The sequence below is a fragment of the Pantherophis guttatus genome, chromosome 1 (genome assembly GCF_059756535.1).
Source record: "Pantherophis guttatus breed Tessera chromosome 1, ASM5975653v1, whole genome shotgun sequence".
NCBI classification, from domain to species: domain Eukaryota; kingdom Metazoa; phylum Chordata; class Lepidosauria; order Squamata; family Colubridae; genus Pantherophis; species Pantherophis guttatus.
The window spans coordinates 32,316,170-32,336,482 of record NC_142063.1 but is presented as its reverse complement, the minus strand read 5'-3'; the positions used below and the strand labels follow the sequence as shown (position 1 = coordinate 32,336,482).

Below are 20,313 nucleotides of genomic sequence, written 5' to 3'. Positions count from 1 at the left end.
AACTTTAAGATATATGGACTTAAGTTGTATGGAATTCCACAATCGGAACGGTGGGAGTTGAAATCCACACAACTTAAAGTTGCAAAATTTGAAAGACACCAAGTTAACCTACTTGTATAGTTCTAGAATTTCCTAGAGATGTCTCTCCATGAACTAGCCACTGTAGACCCTGCTTAGCTTGAAAGGGTCAGACAGATGCTGCCATCTGCTGAGAAACACACACACACACACTCACCCATATATATATACGCACACATATGCACACAGAGAGAAACATTTATGCACAAAGCACTCTTTGATAGAGTCAGGTACTTTATGATAATTACCTTATATCCATTGGCTATATACCTTAATATTCACAGGTTTTTCAAAATTAAAGAAATTAGTTCCATTTCCCGCTGACCAACCCAACCCTTCCTGAATGAACTGTCTAATAAAGCACTGGTCAACAAGAAAAGCAAATAAACAGTTTGCAAAAAAAAAAAAAAAAGAGAGAGTAAGTAAAGAAAAAGTCAAAGCCACCCAAGAACATTAGACTGGTTCTAAACTGTCACACTATTGTAAGAGACATAAAACTTCAGTACTTTTATTTCTCTGCTATAAATGATTTTATTTTTTCCATATACATAATTATATATATTTTATATATATATTATATATTAGCACTGTCCCTAAGTGTAAACCACTAAATGATTTGTGAAACAATTCTGAACAGTAAAATAAATCCTACTAAACTCAGACCTCTTAAGCTTTTTAAAAACAACAAAAACGCATTTAATTATTCAGCTGACCATATCAGCACAAACTACTTGCTCATCCAGCGGAAGATTTGGGCAGAAGCAAACTTACCTGTCTGGAGTTATTGTTCACAAAGAAGTCCTATAGCCAGAGCAGAAGCATGGGGATAGGCAGGAAAAAAGTGTGCAGTTCAGTGGACACAGCAAAAATAATAAAAAAAATAAAAAAATAAAATAAAAGAACAACCACAAAACAGAAACAGAGAAAAGAGTCAAAGTACAGTTGGGAAGGATATATGTTGTGCAGTTTGCAAATAGGAAACTAAACAATCTCCGCAGCATTTTGGCTATATCAGCTATGACCATTATAATGCAATCCAAGAAGCACGGTACAGCAGAGGTTAGTGTAGGAATACAACAAAAGAGAGTCAGAGGCAAGCAACAGGCATTAGTTTAGATGCAGTTTCATTCATCGGTCATGCACATTTCAACTGAAGGGGACGTTGGGATGGCAACCACACTAATGAGGGATTCAGCAAGTCTCCCATAGGCCCCTTCACACAATGCTGTTTTGAAGCCAACATTTCAGAACCTTAAGGAGTTTTGTCCTGATACCGGTTCTTAAGCTACATGAGGCTGCTGCCCTTTCTCTTCCCATATATGAATGCTTGTATATGAGCATCTCAGCAATAGCATTAATAGAGTGGAGAACAACCACAGAGGATCAGCATGATTGCAATTTGGCTGCAAAAGAACCATCTGCTAGCTCTGTATAATCTTGCATGAAAACAAGTGCTTTTGAAATGATGGCACTGTAAGCCACCGAGAATGATGTTGGACGGTGAGATGGATGGCATATACATTTAATAACTAACTAAAATAAATGAATGAATGAATGAATGAATGAATGAATGAATGAATAAATAAATCCTCTGCCTGGAAAGATCAGTATTGGGAATTTCTATAATAGTGACTATGATAGGTTTCATATGCATTACAAAAGTCACTGGAATTAAATCAGAACCATAAATTAACCAGGGCCTTTGACTAGAGGTTTAGGAGGACTAAAACAGATAAAGATTGCAAAAGTTGCAGAGTAAGCACCGAATATTATTGACAAGCCCATTTTTCCAAACATGGTTGATAAAGACTGAATTGAATCCATGCACAATACTATTGATAACGACAACTTTGCCAAATAAATCTTATGGATGACACATTTCTAAAAGCAAAGTGTTGGATATCCAACAACTGAAAAGGGAACATAATGCTTGAAAGCATTTTGAACAGCTAAATATAAATATTTTAATGATGTGTGCAAACGATGTTTAATGTTCCTTTTCTCACCAGGCACCTGGAGAGATAGATATGCTCTCTGGTTAGAACCAGGGCTGGCAAACAATCAAATTTTATTGCCTTATTTTCTGCATTATCCACACAATACTTTAATTCTAATTCTGGCAGACTGGATAATGTGACTCAACCTCTCTAGGTTGCATTACTGCCCTACCTGTATCACAGCAGTTAGTAATTTGGTGTCTGTGGATGCGTATGTGCTTGGCAGGCCCTGAACACAATGTATAATTGAATCAGGAGATCTCATCGTTTGGTCCAGGCATCCATTAAATGTAAGCATGTTTGTTGCTTTTGGTGAGCAGATGATGATGGCTGGGACACAAGTGGATATATATTTGTGTCCCTGGGGAAGTGAGAAGGGGTGGGTTTGTATATGTAATGTATAAAGGTAAAGGTTCCCCTTGCACATATGTGCTCGTCGTTCCCAACTCTAGGGGGCGGTGCTCATTTCTGTTTCAAAGCCGAAGAGCCAGCGCTGTCTGAAGACGTCTCTGTGGTGATGTGGCTGGCATGACTAAATGCCAAAGGCGCACAGAACGCTGTTACCTTCCCATCAAAGGTGGTCTTTATTTTTCTACTTGCTTTCTACTTACTTATTTTTTACGTGCTTTCGAACTGCTAGGTTGGCAGAAGTTGGGACAAGTAACGGGAGCTCACCCCGTTATGCGGCACTAGGGATTCGAACTGCTGAAGTGCCGACCTTTCAATTGACAAGCTCAGCGTCTTAGCCACTGAACCACTGCGTCCCTCTATGTAATGTATACGTTTATGTAATTATATAGGGATACTGTATATAGGAAGATAGGTGAATGAGGGAGATATGTCTGTATGTGGGCATATATAACTATTTATATGAGTAATGGGTAATTGTGTGTGTGTGTGTGTGGAGAGAGAGAGAGAGAGAGAGAGAGAGAGGGAATGAGAATGAACACATGTTCACATATATACTGGAATGTGATCTCAAACATCTATCTGCTTCAAAATGTAATGTATCTCAGAATTATCAGCTTACTTCAGGGGGCCAATCTCAATGTACTGGACCTGTATTTCAAGGTCAAAAGCTTCTAAGTTTGAACAGCACAGCTAGCATAGGGATTGCCTAATTTGATCTCAATTGCTCCTTTCTGTCTCTGTCCACTGCTCGGTTCCCATGACCCCATGATTTCAGCTTGATTATTTTCTTCCTAATCAACTTTGAATGCATTTGGATGGAGGATCATCCTCTTCTATTGGAGAAAAAAAAAAAGTCTCCCTAAAACTCTCTGTTCTTGTAACAGCAAAAAAGAGAGGTGTTTGTTAAAGTTCAATGCAATAGGATTACTAAAATTACTGTTTTTTTTTCTATTATGTCTGAATTGCTGAATTCAAAGTAATAATGAAAGTTAATTCCCCTTTTGTTTAGCATCTTTGGAGGGAGTGACCGTTGCAGACATGTGGTTACGTTCAGGTACAATGTTTTATTATAAACTGCCCAGATACCTGTGGCTATTGGGCAGTCTAAGAAAAATAAATAAATAAATACTTAAAATTCTCATTACTCTTTTCCTGAAGCAGAGTAACCAAATTCCTAGGTGTCCTGTATAAACAATCTTGTGTAGAAATAATTGCTCAGTCTGGCCAAATACTGAGGATAACATAATGAATCGGTTCACCCTCAACAGCATTTTATCACCTAAGTACAGCAAAAGGAATGGCCAGCTGTGCTATCATGCTGGATTTCCCAACATTTTTGGCACGTGCATGCAGGGAACTGCAATTATAAGAGTTGCAAAGCACTCCTACGCCATGCATTTGCTTTTTGACAATCTTAAAACAAAAATTCATCCTTTCTCCTACTTGATGAAATACATATTTTAGTATTTTTTGCCAAAGCTGTGTTAAATACACACCTTGGAACAATAAAGTGTGCATTTGACATGAATGTGCAGCAAGTACTATAGTATTCACCGGGTAAATTCATGCGGTGATAAGGCACAATGTAATGTGTCTGCATTTGATTTAGCATCTTGTATAAACCCAATTGGGTAGGTTACAAACTATGATTTATAGTTTAGTTGCTGTAGCACCCAGCCAATTAAAGTTAATCATAGAATATAGAATAATAGAGTTGGAAGGGACTTTGGAGATCTTCTAGTCCAAACCTCTGCTTAAGAAGGAGACACTATACCATTTCAGACCAATGGCTGTCCAGTCTCTTTTTAAAAGCCTCCAGTGATGGAGCACCCACAATGTCTGCAGGCAAGTCATTCCACTGATTAATTGTTGTCACTGTTAGGAAATTTCTCCTTTGTTCTAAGTTGCTTCTCTCCTTGATTAGTTTCCATCCATTGTTTATTGTCTTGCCTTCAATTAATCACAGTTAAGCAAATTATCATTTTGCTCAGTGGGAACACAATAACTGGATAATATACTCTGCCTTTGCTTTTACATTATTATGAAATGGCCTTGAATGCTGATGTTTATTCCTTAAAGACAGGATATTAGAATGCATTTTTCATACTGCCCGCAACAGGAGTGTTCTCTTTTATTTGTCCTTTCCCTTAACAGAAAAATCGAAGTAGACCTTTTCTTCACCCCTTTATGAAAAAAAATAGCTTTTTTTTTATAAATCCAAGCATAACGCAGTGCTGTTAACACAGCTTTCTTTCCTTTTTAATGGAAGGTTTAACATAAAATGCCTAAGCTGTTTTAAAGCTTTAAATGTGCTGATATGAAACCTATTTGCAGGGAAAACAAAACGCAGAGTTCCTCACACCCAGGTATGTACAATACAATAAGGTTATAAAATACAAAGAAAAAGGGCACATATTCATTATAGGGATATTGCATGACATAATTGATATAGATTTTATTTCTCCCTGAGCATTTGAGACTATGATCTATACTAGACTTTTCCAGCAAGGCACTTGGTTAAACGTTTGAATGACAACTTCCAGAATAAACATGGCTTTATAATCCTAAAATTGTAAATGGTAGAGTTACTAATGCCCTGGAATTGAGCTTGACTTCTAGTGACTTTATCCATCAATTTCCTTGGCCATATTGCAGAAATAATTCACCATTACCATCTTCTGGGAGGTTTCTTTCTTTTTTTTTTTTAAATTTCCTAATCTAGTCAACAACCTTGAATTTCCAGGTGGTTCACTATCAAAGTATTAGCCAAGGCATTCAATGCTTCTTCTCTTGAATATCAGCCAAGGAAGTGTAGGTTCATTGAAATCCAAGGAAGGGTAGTTTAGACCATGTGGATACACAACACTGCCAGGCCCCTTATGTAGTTAGTATTGGGAATCATTTAACCTCTGAGATCTTCCTTGTACACTAAAAAATGTACAACTATATCATTATTTCTTTTCTTTTGAGGCTATGCTTCAACAGCATGTTGAAAAGCAAAATGAAAATAATCTGCAAAAGGGATGTTCTACCGTGCTGATCTAATCAGATGTGATTGAAGAGAGTCCTGAATCATCACCAGAATTCCACGAAACTACCATATACTACATGCTTGATAAAATTTGCTGCACTAGGTGCAAAACTTACTGAACTGTATGGTTATTGCTGTTGTTTGGCATGCTTGCTTTAATACAAATTATTGAACTGAAATCTATCAGTCCAAATGGAGCCATTTTCAGCAATTGTGTTTAATTCTGAATGTTCCAACACTGAATGCTCCAACACTGGAAATGTTTAAGAAGATGTTGGATAACCATTTATCTGAAGTGGTGTAGGGTTTCCTGCTTGGGCAGGGGGTTGGACTAGAAGACCTCCAAGGTCCCTTCTCTATTCTATTCTATTCTATTCTATTCTATTCTATTCTATTCTATTCTATTCTATTCTATTCTATTCTATTCTTTCTATATAAATTATATTTGAAAATTGTTTTAATCTGGTTAGTTTCCTTTCCTCCACCTCTTCTTTTGTCTTTGTATGGTATTTTCAGCAATTTAAGAGAAATCTGATCTATTTCTAGCTGAAAAATTATAAAAAGTTGTACAATTTACATACTGCAATACTTATTGTGCAGTTCTAAATTTTAATTAATTTACATTAATTAAAATTAAACTATTGATTTTCTTCCGTTTAATTGTGTCCAGTTCTGAGAGACTGGAGAAATCTCAGAGAAATCCCCATAGTTTTCTTGGCAATGTTTTTCAAACATTGTTTGCCTTTGCCTCCTTTCTAGGGCTGAGAGAAAGTGATTAGCCCAAGATCACCCAGCTGACTTGTGCCTAAAATGGGACTTAAACTTACCATCTCCTGGTTGGTTTCTAACTCAAGGCCCTAACCACTACACCAAACTGGCTCACATACTATGTTTATATACTGTATAGGCGTAAAATTAAAGCACCCAAGTCAATAGCTGAAGCTTTTTAAATTTATGCACTTATTTTATTTTAAAGAAAGCCCAAGCCATTCTTTCTTTCCCTCATGTAGTTTGGAGACATGTTAGTAGACAATTGGCAGCACCAAGACTACTATCAATGTTTTTTCCCACTTTTGCAAAGAAGCACGCAAAAATTTGCTTCCCCAAAGGAAAACAATCCTTTTCCAAAATTCATGCCAATCTTTCCTGCACAAATATTTACAAATGAAGAAAAAGTGTTTAGCATACCTGAGTCTAGCTCAGAAAATCAAAACCATCCCAATCCAAACTAATTAACATAGTGTGTTCAATCTGCTAGATGTTGCTCCAAAAGAGTCATACACTATTATTTAACATTTACTTAAAAGATGCTTATATCATGCTTCAACAATTTTAGGGCAATTTGCAAAAGCTTGAAAAACATCTGATTAAACAACAGTATCAAAATAAATCTAGCAAGGTCTAGATGGAAATAAGGTTGCATCCCTTGCTATTCAGCCACCATCAAAACAACAATATGGAAATTCTGGCAATCCCCCAAACCTTGCAGAGCATGAGAACAAAAAAACTGCCTATTGAATCAGGCCAAAACAATTTAGTCTAGCATTATGTATTACCAAAGCATTTAGGAAAGTCACTATATTGATTCCAAGAACAGTAGTCAATCCAGATCTCCAAAATTTGCCTTTTAAAAACTCTGTTAATCAGTGATAATCATCAAGTATGAGGACAGTACATTCTGGTTTAACAGTGAAAAACCTAGTGGCACACATCAGTTCTAGAGAAAATTCCATTTCAACAACAGATATCTGTTTTCATAATATTGTTTCACAGAAAAAGCAGAAACTAAAGTGGGTTACAGTGGTACCTTGGTACCCATCGGTAATTCATTCTGGAACATGCAACAAATACTAATGTCAATGCTGAAGCTGACCTGACCGAGGCCATTTTGAGACTTCATGTTGCCACACTGGAGCTGAGGGATAGGGAGGGGGGAATAGAGGTAGCTGGGGTTTGTAGCCAAAACAAAATACTTTCTCCTGGGAACTAAGGACATTCCCACAGGTGGTCCGAGAGATGAGGAGTGAAGTTACCAAGCAACCGGACGGCAACCGGCAACCAGATGATTGGACCATGTGACTGATTGTTTGGGGAAGGGAGAAAACATTTACTTTTAATTAGGTGGAAACAGCGGGAATATTCAGAGTCGGTTTTCACCAGCTTGTGCCAATAAGATATATCCAATAAAACTGTTATTTGAGGAATTTACGTGCCTGAGAGTTCTGTTTGTTATGGGTGTATTACTTGGAACCCTGACAACTAAAACCAATGAGTACCGAGGAAACCATGTGACTTACCAAGTGACCTGCTATTTCGGCCAGAAGAAATAGCGAGTGACGAGGCAGCTGACATCAGCAAGTTCTTCCTTGCACTTCAACTACTGGAAGAAAGACGTGTGCTGGGACAAGATTTCTGCTTCGAAACATGTCAAATACCAAATTTGACAAAAGAGTTGAATGCTGAGGTATGACTGCACTGAAAATCTTGCTCCCTTCAATAGTGTGTGCCTTAGCAACTCCTCAGGGAATGGATCAGACCTCTTCTGACAAATGACTGAACATTTTCTACAAGTGAAGTTGGCTCATCTGCTTCTGAGTTTTTTGTTTTTTTTACCATTGTTAAGAAATAATATAGTTTGCTTTGGTAGAATACCTAGGCTTGCTGATGGAATAAAAAAGCCAACTATTTCTGTAGCTCCAAGATTTTATTTACATTGTTATGCCAAAGCAAACATCAAACATTTTAACTAAAGGCAAGAGGAAAAAAGTTTGTCTTCTTATTGGACAGTCGTTGACGTATAAATTTGTTGCAGAAATCGTTGCTGTATGTGTGTATATTTAAAACATGATTCTGCCTTACAAGTATTTCAGTTTAAATTACTGGGGAATCTAAGGTTTCAAATCAAGCTGACATATTAGCTTTCAAACCAGTAACTGCAATGCTGCCTAAATTCACTGGAGATTTCATAAAATCACTACCGTTCTTTGCATGTGATACACAATGAAGGACTGCTTCAAGAACAGGAACATCTCTATGCCTATGTAGAAAGTTATCAGTTGCTTGATCATATATTTCCAGGTTTCTTGAATGTGAGTGAGCCCAGTTCCGGGAATACTTATTAGCCTTATTACTTATTATTACTTATTATTAATTAATACTTATTAGCTTATTAGGAGCCATTGGTGGTGCAGTGATTAGAATGCAGTACTGCAGGCTAACTCACTGCTCACTAGAGAAGTTCGATTCTAAATGGCTCATGGTTGACTCAGTCTTCCCATCGTTCCAAGGTCAGTAAAATGAGGACCCAGAGTGTTGGGGGAAATATGGTGATTCTGTAAACCAGTTAGAGTAGGCTGTAAAGCACTATGAAGCAGTATACAAGTCTACGTACTACTACTATTGCTAGTAAGGATGAGCTTCCTAGATCTTCCTACTGCAGGAAGTCCTTTAGCAACCATTCCTTTAGCCACCATTCAAAGTTATAACAGCAAGTGACTTACATCCAATCTTCACACTTTTGACCATAGCAGCATCCCCCCAGTCAAACTACCAAAATTCCGATGCTTGCATTTATGACAGTTGCAGCATCCTGGAGTCATGCAATCTCCAGTTCTAGCTGGCTTCCGACAAGCAAAGTCAATAGGGGAAATCAGATTCATTTAATGACTGTGTGATTAGCAACTGCCTTGATTTATTTAGCAACCATGACGAAAAAGGTTGTAAAATTGGGTGCAATTCACTGAACTGCCTTGCTTTGCAATAGTCTCAATTGTGGGCATAAATTGAGGACTACCTGTACACATATAGTATAATGAACACAAGCACAGACTGAGTATGAAGTCTATGTGTACTTCTTAATTGCCTTATGTATGAAGCAACCCTGAACTCCGATACCTCATCTTTCATTCCTTCAACCCAATTAAGTAGGCTAAAGTGACTACACAAATAAAGTGTTTAGAATTTGCTACTAAAGCAATCAATCAATAAAAATAACCATCTCAATTTCTTCATTGCATGACATTTTGGCTTCCTTGTGCAGAATGTGTTCAAGGGAAGGTCAAATAGCCATATCTTGGGAATGTTTTCTGATTCCTGCACTCAAATTCAGTGCAGGATTTCAAATTCAAATTGCAGTGCAGTGCAATTCAAATTCAACCAAATTCAGATCCATAGTATCAATATTGACAGAAATTCAGAACAAAAATTCCTCTAAAAGTAGAGTTTAGCCCTAGATAACTTTTGACAATTGATCTTGCTCTTAAACTGACATCATCATTCCCTCAATTAATAACAGGGAAAGATAAAATCTATAGTTTCTAAAGGTTTATGAGTCAATGCTCTGCTTCCCTGGTACTTGAATTTTCAACCTATTAATTTTTGCTTTCGTTACTTGTCAGATTCTAGGGAAAAAATTTCTTCAGTTGATCAGGCCAATAAATAAAAGGATCAATTTACACTAATATGTGCTTTGAGGAAACAACCAAACAGCATAGTAATTTTGAAGGCATTACTAGGTCCGCATTTTATAAGGCAAACATGGACTGAAGTAATACTTGAAATAAGTCCGGTCAAATTGGCCACATGAGGTCCAATTCACTTGTTATACGGCTAGTCCTCAACTTACAACTGGTTATTTAAAGACTGTTCAAAATTACACCAGACTTGGAAAGAATTACTTACAACTTCTTCTCAAAGTTATAATTGTCACACCACCCTTGCTTGCATTTATGACTGATTGTATGGTCACGCGATTGTGATTTGCGATGGGTTTTGTCACTTTCTGGCAAAAAAACACCCATTGGATAAGCTGGATGTGGACTTATGTCTACATAATTTGTTTAATGACCATAAAATGGTCATAAAATCAAGTTGGGTTATGTGATGACTCAACTTATGACTGCAACAATTTATAAACAAAATTCTGGTTCAATTGAAGCTGTAAGTCAAGGACTACCTATATAGGAAATAAATCCTGAAGACAGGCCCCCATAAACACGCTGCACAAGCCTTGGTCAATTACAGACTCTTGATGTCATGCTTTTTTGTGCTTATCAGGTTACCTTATTGATATATAAGCCTACATGCTATGTAAAGCAGGCATGAGCTCTGAATGTTCTTTTAAGGAGAATGTTAATAATTTTCTGGATTGCAAGAAGTAATCTCCTGTAGTAACAAGAATCATGCTTTCCTCTGACTACATGAAAGGAAAAGGAAAAATTTGTTGACTGCCTACAATGACATTCAAACATACTCATATATGTAAAATTGAAAGTTGCGGTTTCTATGTCTGAATATATGAAGAGATTTGGAAAGCTGCCAAACTCATGAAAGAAAATAAAATGTGGAAGGCAAGGAAGAGGATTGGGTTAGAAAAGCAAAACTGGGACATTGGATGAAGCAGGGTGGTTGGAATCAATCATACTTTCTTCAAACTGTAATTTGCTCAGCAACCACGTTGAAAAATTCGATCTACAAAAAAGAAGTATCACCAATTCTTTTTTTTTTAAGGGCAATATCGTTATTACTCTCTTCTCTTTCATATGTATTATCAACATGATTTTTAAAGTCATGGCATTAGAAGTGGCTAAAAAACAGTGATCTCTTAGTTAGAGAAATAAAATTATCCCTGCAGAACAAAAACTTCTAATAATGGGGGGAGGGGGGGAATTCACATGCACATCAGTGTTAGTTTTTAGCCATTCCCGGGAATTTTGTCAACATTACTCAAGCATGCTTGAATAGTAAGGTTAGGGCCAACTGTCACATACAATTGGGCAATACCTACATCATCAGATTATGAACCACCAATGAAAACCACCAACGTGGAAACATGCTGAGGTGCATTCAACCATGTTACTTATAAAAAAAACACCATTAATAATAAAATAATGCATTCCAATTACTGTCTAATAGAGAGTGTGTTGGGTTACCTGCAGATCTTGGAAACACACACATTACCTGTTGCCTTTGGTAAGCGGAGAATGTTCTTTCAAGGTCTTCAAGGTCTAGCACCTTAAATACCTTGGCATCATCAATGCTAGTCCACACAGTACCTTCCAGCTTGTTCTAGGATGGTAGGAAGAAGATGGAAGAATCATCACTGTGACTTTTTCAACATACGGCACTACACTTCACTACATTCAAATGAAACCATATGCTGTAAATAGGGCCCATACACAAATTAAAAATAAATGTGAAATCACTTTGATGTACATGCCAGGCAAATGAAATCATTGTAAATTGTAGAAAAATGCAGCACTTCCAGGATAATTAAGGACATAAAAGAAGCTTAGTTGGATCAGCTGAAGAAGGTCACTCATCTAGCATTAAGTTTTGAATAGGAAAAGTCACTGGAAAAATTTTATATAATATAAAGGCAATTAAAGTTGATGATAGGGGGAACCTGGTGTGTAAAGGGTAAGACACGACTTAGCAACTGTATAACAACAACAAAATAAAGGCAATGCTTTCTTATGTTTATTCCCAGCAAAGTCAGATGGGAATTGATATTGCCAATTGATAATGGAAATTCAAGGTCAAGATAATGGAAGCCGAGCTCCAACAATTTTTTTCACTTGCACTTTTCTTAATTTTTTTTAAACGTGGGAATCAATTTTGGTGTGAGGGAACAACAATTAACTTAAAAGAGAATCTCTATGGAGATTCTCAATCATCCAGGTCATGTTTGTCCCAAAGGTGCTTTTCCAAAAGGCAATTGGATTTTCTCATTTTTTTATCCTTAAAAATGTTTTGCTTCTCATCCAAGAAAAAGCTCTTAAGAAAAAAAAAATTAAGAAAGGAGGTCCAGTTGCCTTTTTGGAAAACCACCTTTGGGATATTAGAAGTACTTGCATTGCAAATACAAGCACCTGTTTAATAAATATACTAACATCAGCAATGTTATTATAATTTCTTTTGAAATTTTTTGTCCCGCCCCACTCATATTTATTTATTTATTTATTGTTTATTTATTGATTCGATTTATATGCTGCCCTTCTCCGGAGACTCAGGGTGGCTTACAATGCGTTAAGCAATAACTTCATACTTTTGTATATACCTGCTTAGTAGGGCTTTCCCCCCCCCAAAGCGGTGTTCTTTTTTATACAAAGTTAGCTTATTGCCCCCACAATCAGAGTCCTTTTTTTAATTTTTATTTTTAATTTTTTTTTTTTTACTATGGTCATACTCTACGTTGCAGTGTGGGCCATTTGAAGGTGAGTGGGGTTCCTGGCCTGAACCTTTTGTATCCCTGCTCTACAATCAATTCTATTCATCGATCCTAAGGTGCAGAGGGGAACAGATTCCTTACCTCAGGCAATTTGGACCAGTTGAAGGATTTGAGGGCATGTGTGGGTTGAGGGATGTTTTTCCTCTTGAGTGCTGATCCCAAAGGAGCTCCTGGAGCTGGAGTCAGACCTCCAATTGGTGGGGGCCCTGGGGGAGGTGGTGGGCCCCCAGGAGGAGGGGGTGGAGGTGGAGGAGGTGGCAGGATTGCCCCAGGAGGAGGGGGTGGAGGAGGAACTGGCAGGAGAGATCCTAGAGAGCCTGTAGGTAAGGGCCCCCCAGGGGCACCGGGTGGCAGAGGGGGTCCTCCAGGGACTGGAGCACATATTGCTCTCTGAAATAAAAAGGAGAAAACACAATTGCTCTAGGAATTGCAAGCAAACTCTAAGATCAAGCCAAGTGAGATGGCATTTAGGATACCCATGATGATAATATTCTTTACAATATATAACTCAGCCATCTATACCAGGGGTCTCCAACCTTGGCAACTTTAAGACTTGTGGACTTCAACTCCTAGTTGAAGTCTTAAAGTTGCCAAGGTTGGAGACCCCCGATTTATACAATTACAAATAATAATATGGAAACATTACAGGAAAGGTAAAAGGAAGGCAAAAAAGGATGTTCCCAGCCCAGGGTTTACCAAACTGTGTTCCATGAACTCCTGGGGTTCTGCAAGAACCTGATGGGTTCCATGAGAAGATTAAAGTGGGGAGAGGATTTCATTTGAATACTAGCCAGGGATGTCATAGCAATTTTTCCAACATCCAGCAGAAAAGACAGGGCATGCCAATGGCCTCTTGATTAAAGGCCTGGGAATAATAATAATAAAAAAAACCTAATGGATTCTGAGGCCTGAAAAAGCTTGAAGCCCCCATTTTGGCCAATTAGAGAGGAGCTGTCTTTCTTGCTCTTCCTCCTGGTGCTTATTGTTATCCTGGCCTTCTCTCTCTCTCTCTCTCTTTTTTTTTTTTTTGCAGAAAATGCTCTAAAACATGTGCAGTGAGAAGGCTGTTTGGAGATTAAGTGGAGGGGAAATAAACAAGTAAGTAAAAATATTGCAGAGGATGCTATTCTGTATTAACGGTTCACATTTCCAGAGGGCTGCTGAACTTCCTTAACTGGTTCATACATTTCATTTAAGAAGCAGGTCTGGGATACATAATGTGGAAAGATGAGATCAGATTTGTGAGACCGTGCCGAGAAGAAGCTTAGCTGGTAGAACTTCTTCTCTGCCAAAGAGGAGATTACTCCTGCAGGAATTCAGCTCTCAACAGTAAAATTGTTTGCCTGCTCTGGTTACAAAAGCTGTTATGCACCATGAGAAAGCCTGTCTCTCTGAGCAGATGAAGAACTCCCCTAAAATATATGGCGGTTTCAGTAATCTTTCCAGTAATCCATTCTTTTTCTCATTTGCCTGGGCCTTTTGACTGACAGCATTACTTCTAACAGACACATAGTTGTAATGTAAACAAATGGCATATTTCCCTCCAATTGCAAAGGAGAGTCTGGGGCTTGACCTCACCCTACTAAGCTCATGGATCTGTGCCGTGAGGTCTGCCACTTGCTGTTTCACTTGTTTATGCTCAGATAGTTCTTTTTCAAGCTTCTCCTTCATCTTATTCAAGGTCTGCATCATCTCCTCCTTCTCTTGGGTCTTGACATCACACTCTCGCTCTTTCTTTTCCAATTTCTGCTGTAGCTCATGGTGTTCTTTTAAAAAGGGAGGGAAATATTTAAACATTTGCAATTCATGCTTTTGAACGGTTGCTTGGCATGCCATGAACATGAATTATGGACTACGTTCCCCCTGCATTGTGAATCTGGCAACTGAAGGAATAATAAACCGAATAATAACCATACTGAAATATGTCCCTGTCCCCATCACCTAAGTTCAATACTTAGTAAATTATCCCAATTTGGATAGGAAAGTATTAAGAAACCTACTACACAAAGCAGAATAGTCACCTTAACATGCTTTCAGTACATTTATTTTGATTAAAATCTTGGAGAGAGGGTGAAAATAATTCTGTTATTAGAAGGTGATTGCTCACGCTCAATCCAGACTTTTCATATTAAAAAAAAATCAAGTAGAAAGGAACTGGAAAATCCTCTGTATGGAACAGATAAAAATTCAAGAGAACCATACTGTTCTAGGTAATGAAATAGTCTGAGCCAATATTCTTTGTTCTTAAAAGATTAATGTATGACTAAAAAAGCACTTATTGTCCATTTCCTTTCTATTCCATTAAATGCATAGAGAAAATTCCTTATGGAAATACCGTATTTTTCGGAGTACCTTTTTTGGTGAGGAAAAGAAGAAAAAGAAATCTCCCTCTGCCTCTGAGCAATTTTGCCTCGTTGCAGCAAGCAGCCTGCTTTATTTTCATTTTCATTTTCAGCCTAGCTTGACTAGCACAAGGAAAAAAAAAAATTTGCTCCAGCAATTTACCTCTTTGCAGCAAGCAGCAGAGCCCTGCGCAAAACAGCTGAGAGCAAATCAGCTGAGAGTCGGGAGGCCGATCCAATCAACTTGTGCTAATTAGGCTGTGCTGAAGCTGAAAGGAGCTGCTTTTTCTTGCTGTTTGCTTGCAAGGAGGTAACTGCTGTGAGGCAGAGGCCAAAGGGTGGGGGCCAGTGGGTGGGCGGGGCTACATTCGGTGTATAAGACGCACCTAAATTTTCACCCCCTTTTAGGTAGGTGAACCAAATAGGTAGTTTGTTAATTATCCTTAAATTCCTCTGAATTCTAAGCTGGTCATACTGCACCTACAATATAGCGTCAAGTTCAGTGCCTCATTTTAAAAATAAGGAACCAAGATGCTAAGGGGTTTGGGAGGAAAAACTTCGGAGAAATAGCTGAAAACACTGCATATCTTTAGTCTGAACCAAGAGAAGGCTGCCGAAAGATAGAGGACAATTATTTAGTTATATATCTACCATTTCAGTCATACATGACTGTCAGGTAGAAAACTTGACAGAATGGTTCAAGGACATACAATAGGACAAGATTCAATGGATTTAACTTACAAATAAATTAATTTAAATTAGATTACAAGTAGATTTTGCATGGATATTAGGAAAAAAATGTCCCAATACCAAAAGCTATTCAGTGGAATAACTTTTAAGTGGAATGGGTTGCCTCAATTACAAATAAAAATCAAGTGAAGCAAATCAGCAACAATTAGATATGTCTAATTATCAATTAGTCCAAACTGACCAAATTTATGTTATTTTCATAATTATAAAAATGGATGCAAATTGCGTAATTTGATGTATATAACATTAATTTATGCAAATCTTCCAGACCACTTTGGCTGCACTGTACTTGTTCACAATTTTGAAGGGCTATTTTGTTCACTGCATCTAAAATCTAAGATAGGCCTCATTAGTTGAAACTTCACTGTATTTCCTTTCTTCTATTAGACATGCAGATTTTATTGTCCTCCACGGAAAAGAACCGTTCATGGGAAAACACAAACACATGTCTATAGTGACATGCTATACTATTGTTCCTAAAATTTAGTCCTCTTTATTAAAGAACCAAACCAGATTGATCACTTCCATTTCCACTCACATAAAAGATGTTTCTGTGAAAGAAAATGTAAGTTGATAACTGTATATAGCAAATTATCTGGTTAAAGGCCAAACTGTACCAATTCATAAATCAATAAAGTGTGGAAAATCCTATGTCAGAAGTTCTCCCTTTCTTTCTTTTTTTACTTCAGGTTTAGATTTTGTACCATTTTCTTATAGTGTTTAAAGTTCAAATTAATCAGCTAACCTCTGTATTCTCTGCCCACAGATCTAAACTGATTTCAGGCTTTAACCTTTTCACTTCTATGATGTCACTTCCCTTTACAACCATGGCATTCCAGAAGTTGCCTTAATCTGAGTGAGCTCATATTGCCATCATCAATTGCCACTGAATCTACAAAACCTCCAGTAGAATTTTCTTTTCAGTCCTAACAAGTGAAAGTCCTCTTAAGGTGGGGCTCTGTACTTTTATCAATTACCTTTTCTCATTTTTTCAGCTTGTTCTTTCCATTGTTTTACTTCATTTTCATTAACCAACCTGGGGGTAAAAAAAGAAATTAATTTCTAATAAATATAAGCACCACGTGATTAGAAAATCCAAGACGTCATAATGAAGTCTATGTAAGAAAGCTAGAAAACTGCACCTGTACTGGTTCAATTAGTATTTAAATTTATTTCGTTTTCTTACCATGAAACAGTTTACAATGGCAAGTCATTTTATTTACATATTGCTACTTTAACATTACTGAATGCTTATAAAATATTGACAGTTTTTTCAAAGAGAAGTTCGTTAACATACAATTTATTAGGTAGAATATTCCCTAGTCTTTGCTCAGAGTACCACAATGCTATGGAACAGGGGTCTCCAACCTTGGCAACTTTAAGCCTGGCGGACTTCAACTCCCAGAATTCCCCAGCCAGCTTTGCTTTGCTTTGCTGGCTGGGGAATTCTGGGAGTTGAAGTCCACCAGGCTTAAAGTTGCCAAGGTTGGAGACCCCTGCTATGGAATATATATCAACATATTTCTTTTGGGGGTGAAGTTATTGGCAATATCGAAAACTTGGTTAAACAGAAATCCTTTTTTTTTTTTTTGCATTCCAGATAATAAGTAGTTCTGTCGCTATTTCCAAATTGTGCAGATTTGTGTAGGACTAATTCAAAAATCAAAACAAACAAGCAACCCACTCATATGAAAGAGAGAAGACATGCAAGATTAAAAAAAACCCAAAAACCATTTACTGCAGAAATAAAGGAAGGCCCTTACATTCGGACAACATTTTTGATATTAAAGTTCTCCAGGGGTGTTGAGTCAGGGTCCTGCCCTTTATCATTTTGAATAACTATTTGTTGTATAATACGATCCAGCAGTAACCAGTACTGGACTGTGTTGCCGTTTCTCTTATCTAAAAGGGAGACAAAAACTGTGAATGAATGTGAAGGGTGGGAAAAGGAAGCATATGTCAATTTAAACAAATCTCCATTCCCAGATGCTTTTTACATAAAATTGTGCTTTAGTGGTGAAATAGTTGCTATAGGTTGTGGTGGAGGGGTGTCAGTGAAAAACTGCTTTTCCTAACCTTGATCATTATATATCTTTCTTTCTAATAAACAGGATATTTTATGCAATGCATGCTACTAAAACTGGGGTTAATGAAATAGTCACTTTGCTTCTGTAACAGTCTGAATTGATATCCTTTTTTCCCCCAGTGACCAAAAACTGAACGCTATTGACAGAAATAGCCAGTTGGAAATGATGTGATTTTTCTTATAAATAAAGAAGTCTCTGAAATTAATCTTTGAAGAAAAATTTGGGAAGTGTGACATGGTCTTCTTGGATGACGGTATACCCAGAAACATGAATATCTTATTTTAAATGTCTTGAATACTGTGTCCCAGTATCAAAGTATATTTATAAAACTATGTGCAGTATTTTTGGGAGAAAATAATATATTATGCAATTTAACTCGTAACCTGCAACTCCCCTTCCGCCAAGAAATGGATGAATAATGCATCTGCGGAATTATGAATAAAAGCATGCAACAGTGAATTACACAAATTCACCCCTTTGTACTTATGAGTCATGTCTTAATTTATATCAATATAAATATTGGAGCGTGTTCAGGATACTGCATAAATAAACGATAGAATTTGTATAATGTCACTTTTGCATGCTTTTACAAGAGGTAAATTTAATTATAAGTATTGTAAAACTGTGTTGACGAATATGATGGAAATCTTATACATTTGATGTTCTGAAATTGGAAAATGCTCTGATAATCTTTTACAAAACAAAGTATACACTGTAGCTACTCTTGCATTTTTTGAATATAATGGCAAATTATTATTGTTAGAAAAGACACTGGAACAACTGTTAACAAATATATTTCCCACATATTAATAGTGCAGTTCAAAATTATTCAAATAAATCCTGTAAGAAAGAGAAGGACAAAGCTCAATGCTAGAAGATAGGAATGCATTCCAAGAGATTACTGTACTCAGATATGCCTGGCAAAAATAGAATTGTACAGCCATTTTCAAAGGGAGAGCAGATGGGAAGAAATCATTGTGGGAAAGGACAAAGTTGATATTTTCAACAGATACTTCTCCATATTTGATATGCAGCAAATCTTTGAAAGTTATACCGAATCAACTATGTGAAACATGTTAGGGTGCAGCCCTTAAGCGAGTGCTTTTGACAGAAGATCAAAATCGTATCCTTCAGAATGCTTTTCCAGAGGAGGGAAATGCTTGCGTACATCTGTGTAGTTGAGTGACCAACAAATGTGCAATAAACATTTCTAAGCTGAATGTGATACGACTTTCTTGAAAGCAGTATTTTGTCGAGACAGCTGAGAAGATGTAATGGACACTTTGGAAATGCATGGCACAAAGAGGAAAGTATCCATGTAGATAATTAGCATGTAAAATTTGATCAGCAATTGTATGAAATACTTTTTTTTTTTTTTTGAAAAAGAAGCATGATGGCTATATATGAAGGATATATTAACTGGGAGTCCTGCACTAAATAGAGAAATGGACTAATTTGTTTAAGTGACCTCTTCCAATTTCATGGGATTTTATGAAAATACAAGCTAATCCTGAAGAACTGGATGTAATAGAAAATTTTTCACACAGCAGATTCCTTTGCACTTACAGATCTTTTCCTCCATTTTTAACATTTGGTGGTATTTGCTTTTTCTAAATGATGTTAATCCAATCTGTCCTTCTCAAGTCTTCTCCAGCAATGTAATGAAGATTGGAAAGTTCTATCTGGTTTGGGCTACTGTAAAGTTACCCTTAAAGATTTAATTCCTAGTTTACGTAGGCAATTGCCCCCATGCCAATCAATCAATCAATCAATCAATCAATCAATCAATCAATCAATCAATTTATCACTCTTTAACATGTTCTCTCTCTTTTACTCTATTTAAATATATATATATCTCTCTTTTTTAAAATTTGATTTATATGCCGCCCTTCTCCGGAGACTCAGGGCGGCTTACAATGCGTTAAGCAATAGCCTTCATACTTTTGTATATTTTATACAAAGTAAGCTTATTGCCCCCACAACCTGGGTCCTCATTTTACCTACCTTAGAAAGGATGGAAGGCTGAGTCAACCTTGAGCCTGGTGAGATTTGAACTTGCAGTAATTGCAGGCAGCTGATGTTAATAACATTGCTTTAGCACTAAACAGTGCTTTAGTCTGCTGCGCCACCAGGGCTCTCTCTCTCCATTTATCCATCCATCCATCCACCCATATGTACTTCAAAATTACTAAGACGCATAGACTGCAAATCTCATTGCTTCTGTACAATAATACCGGTTTCACGTTCACTATAATAATATACCCTATAACAGGACATGTTAAAGTCATAGCATTTCTAACCATTCAGAGGAAGCCTGCATTTCGAACCATGCACTTCAATGCCAAAATATCTACTATGAATATCAATAGAATCCTAAAGTTACTTTTTG

The 20,313-nt window shown here is 37.1% G+C and overlaps 1 protein-coding gene across 9 annotated transcripts in view; it reads right to left on the bottom strand.

Moving 5' to 3' along the window:
* DAAM1 (dishevelled associated activator of morphogenesis 1) overlaps positions 1 to 20,313 on the bottom strand; it is a 163,529-nt gene that overhangs the window by 22,157 nt on the left and 121,059 nt on the right. For 5 of the 9 annotated variants that reach the window (XM_034433502.3, XM_060693423.2, XM_034433501.3 and 2 more), the window contains 6 exons: positions 17,601 to 17,739; positions 16,815 to 16,873; positions 14,324 to 14,511; positions 12,827 to 13,135; positions 11,476 to 11,583; positions 850 to 879 (listed from right to left, as the gene is read on the bottom strand). In XM_034433502.3, coding sequence (XP_034289393.1) covers positions 850 to 879; positions 11,476 to 11,583; positions 12,827 to 13,135; positions 14,324 to 14,511; positions 16,815 to 16,873; positions 17,601 to 17,739 — 833 coding nt within the window. The remainder of the gene's footprint in view (positions 1 to 849; positions 880 to 11,475; positions 11,584 to 12,826; positions 13,136 to 14,323; positions 14,512 to 16,814; positions 16,874 to 17,600; positions 17,740 to 20,313) is intronic. The other 4 variants (XM_087895852.1, XM_087871245.1, XM_034433504.3 and 1 more) reach the window with 1 other exon arrangement.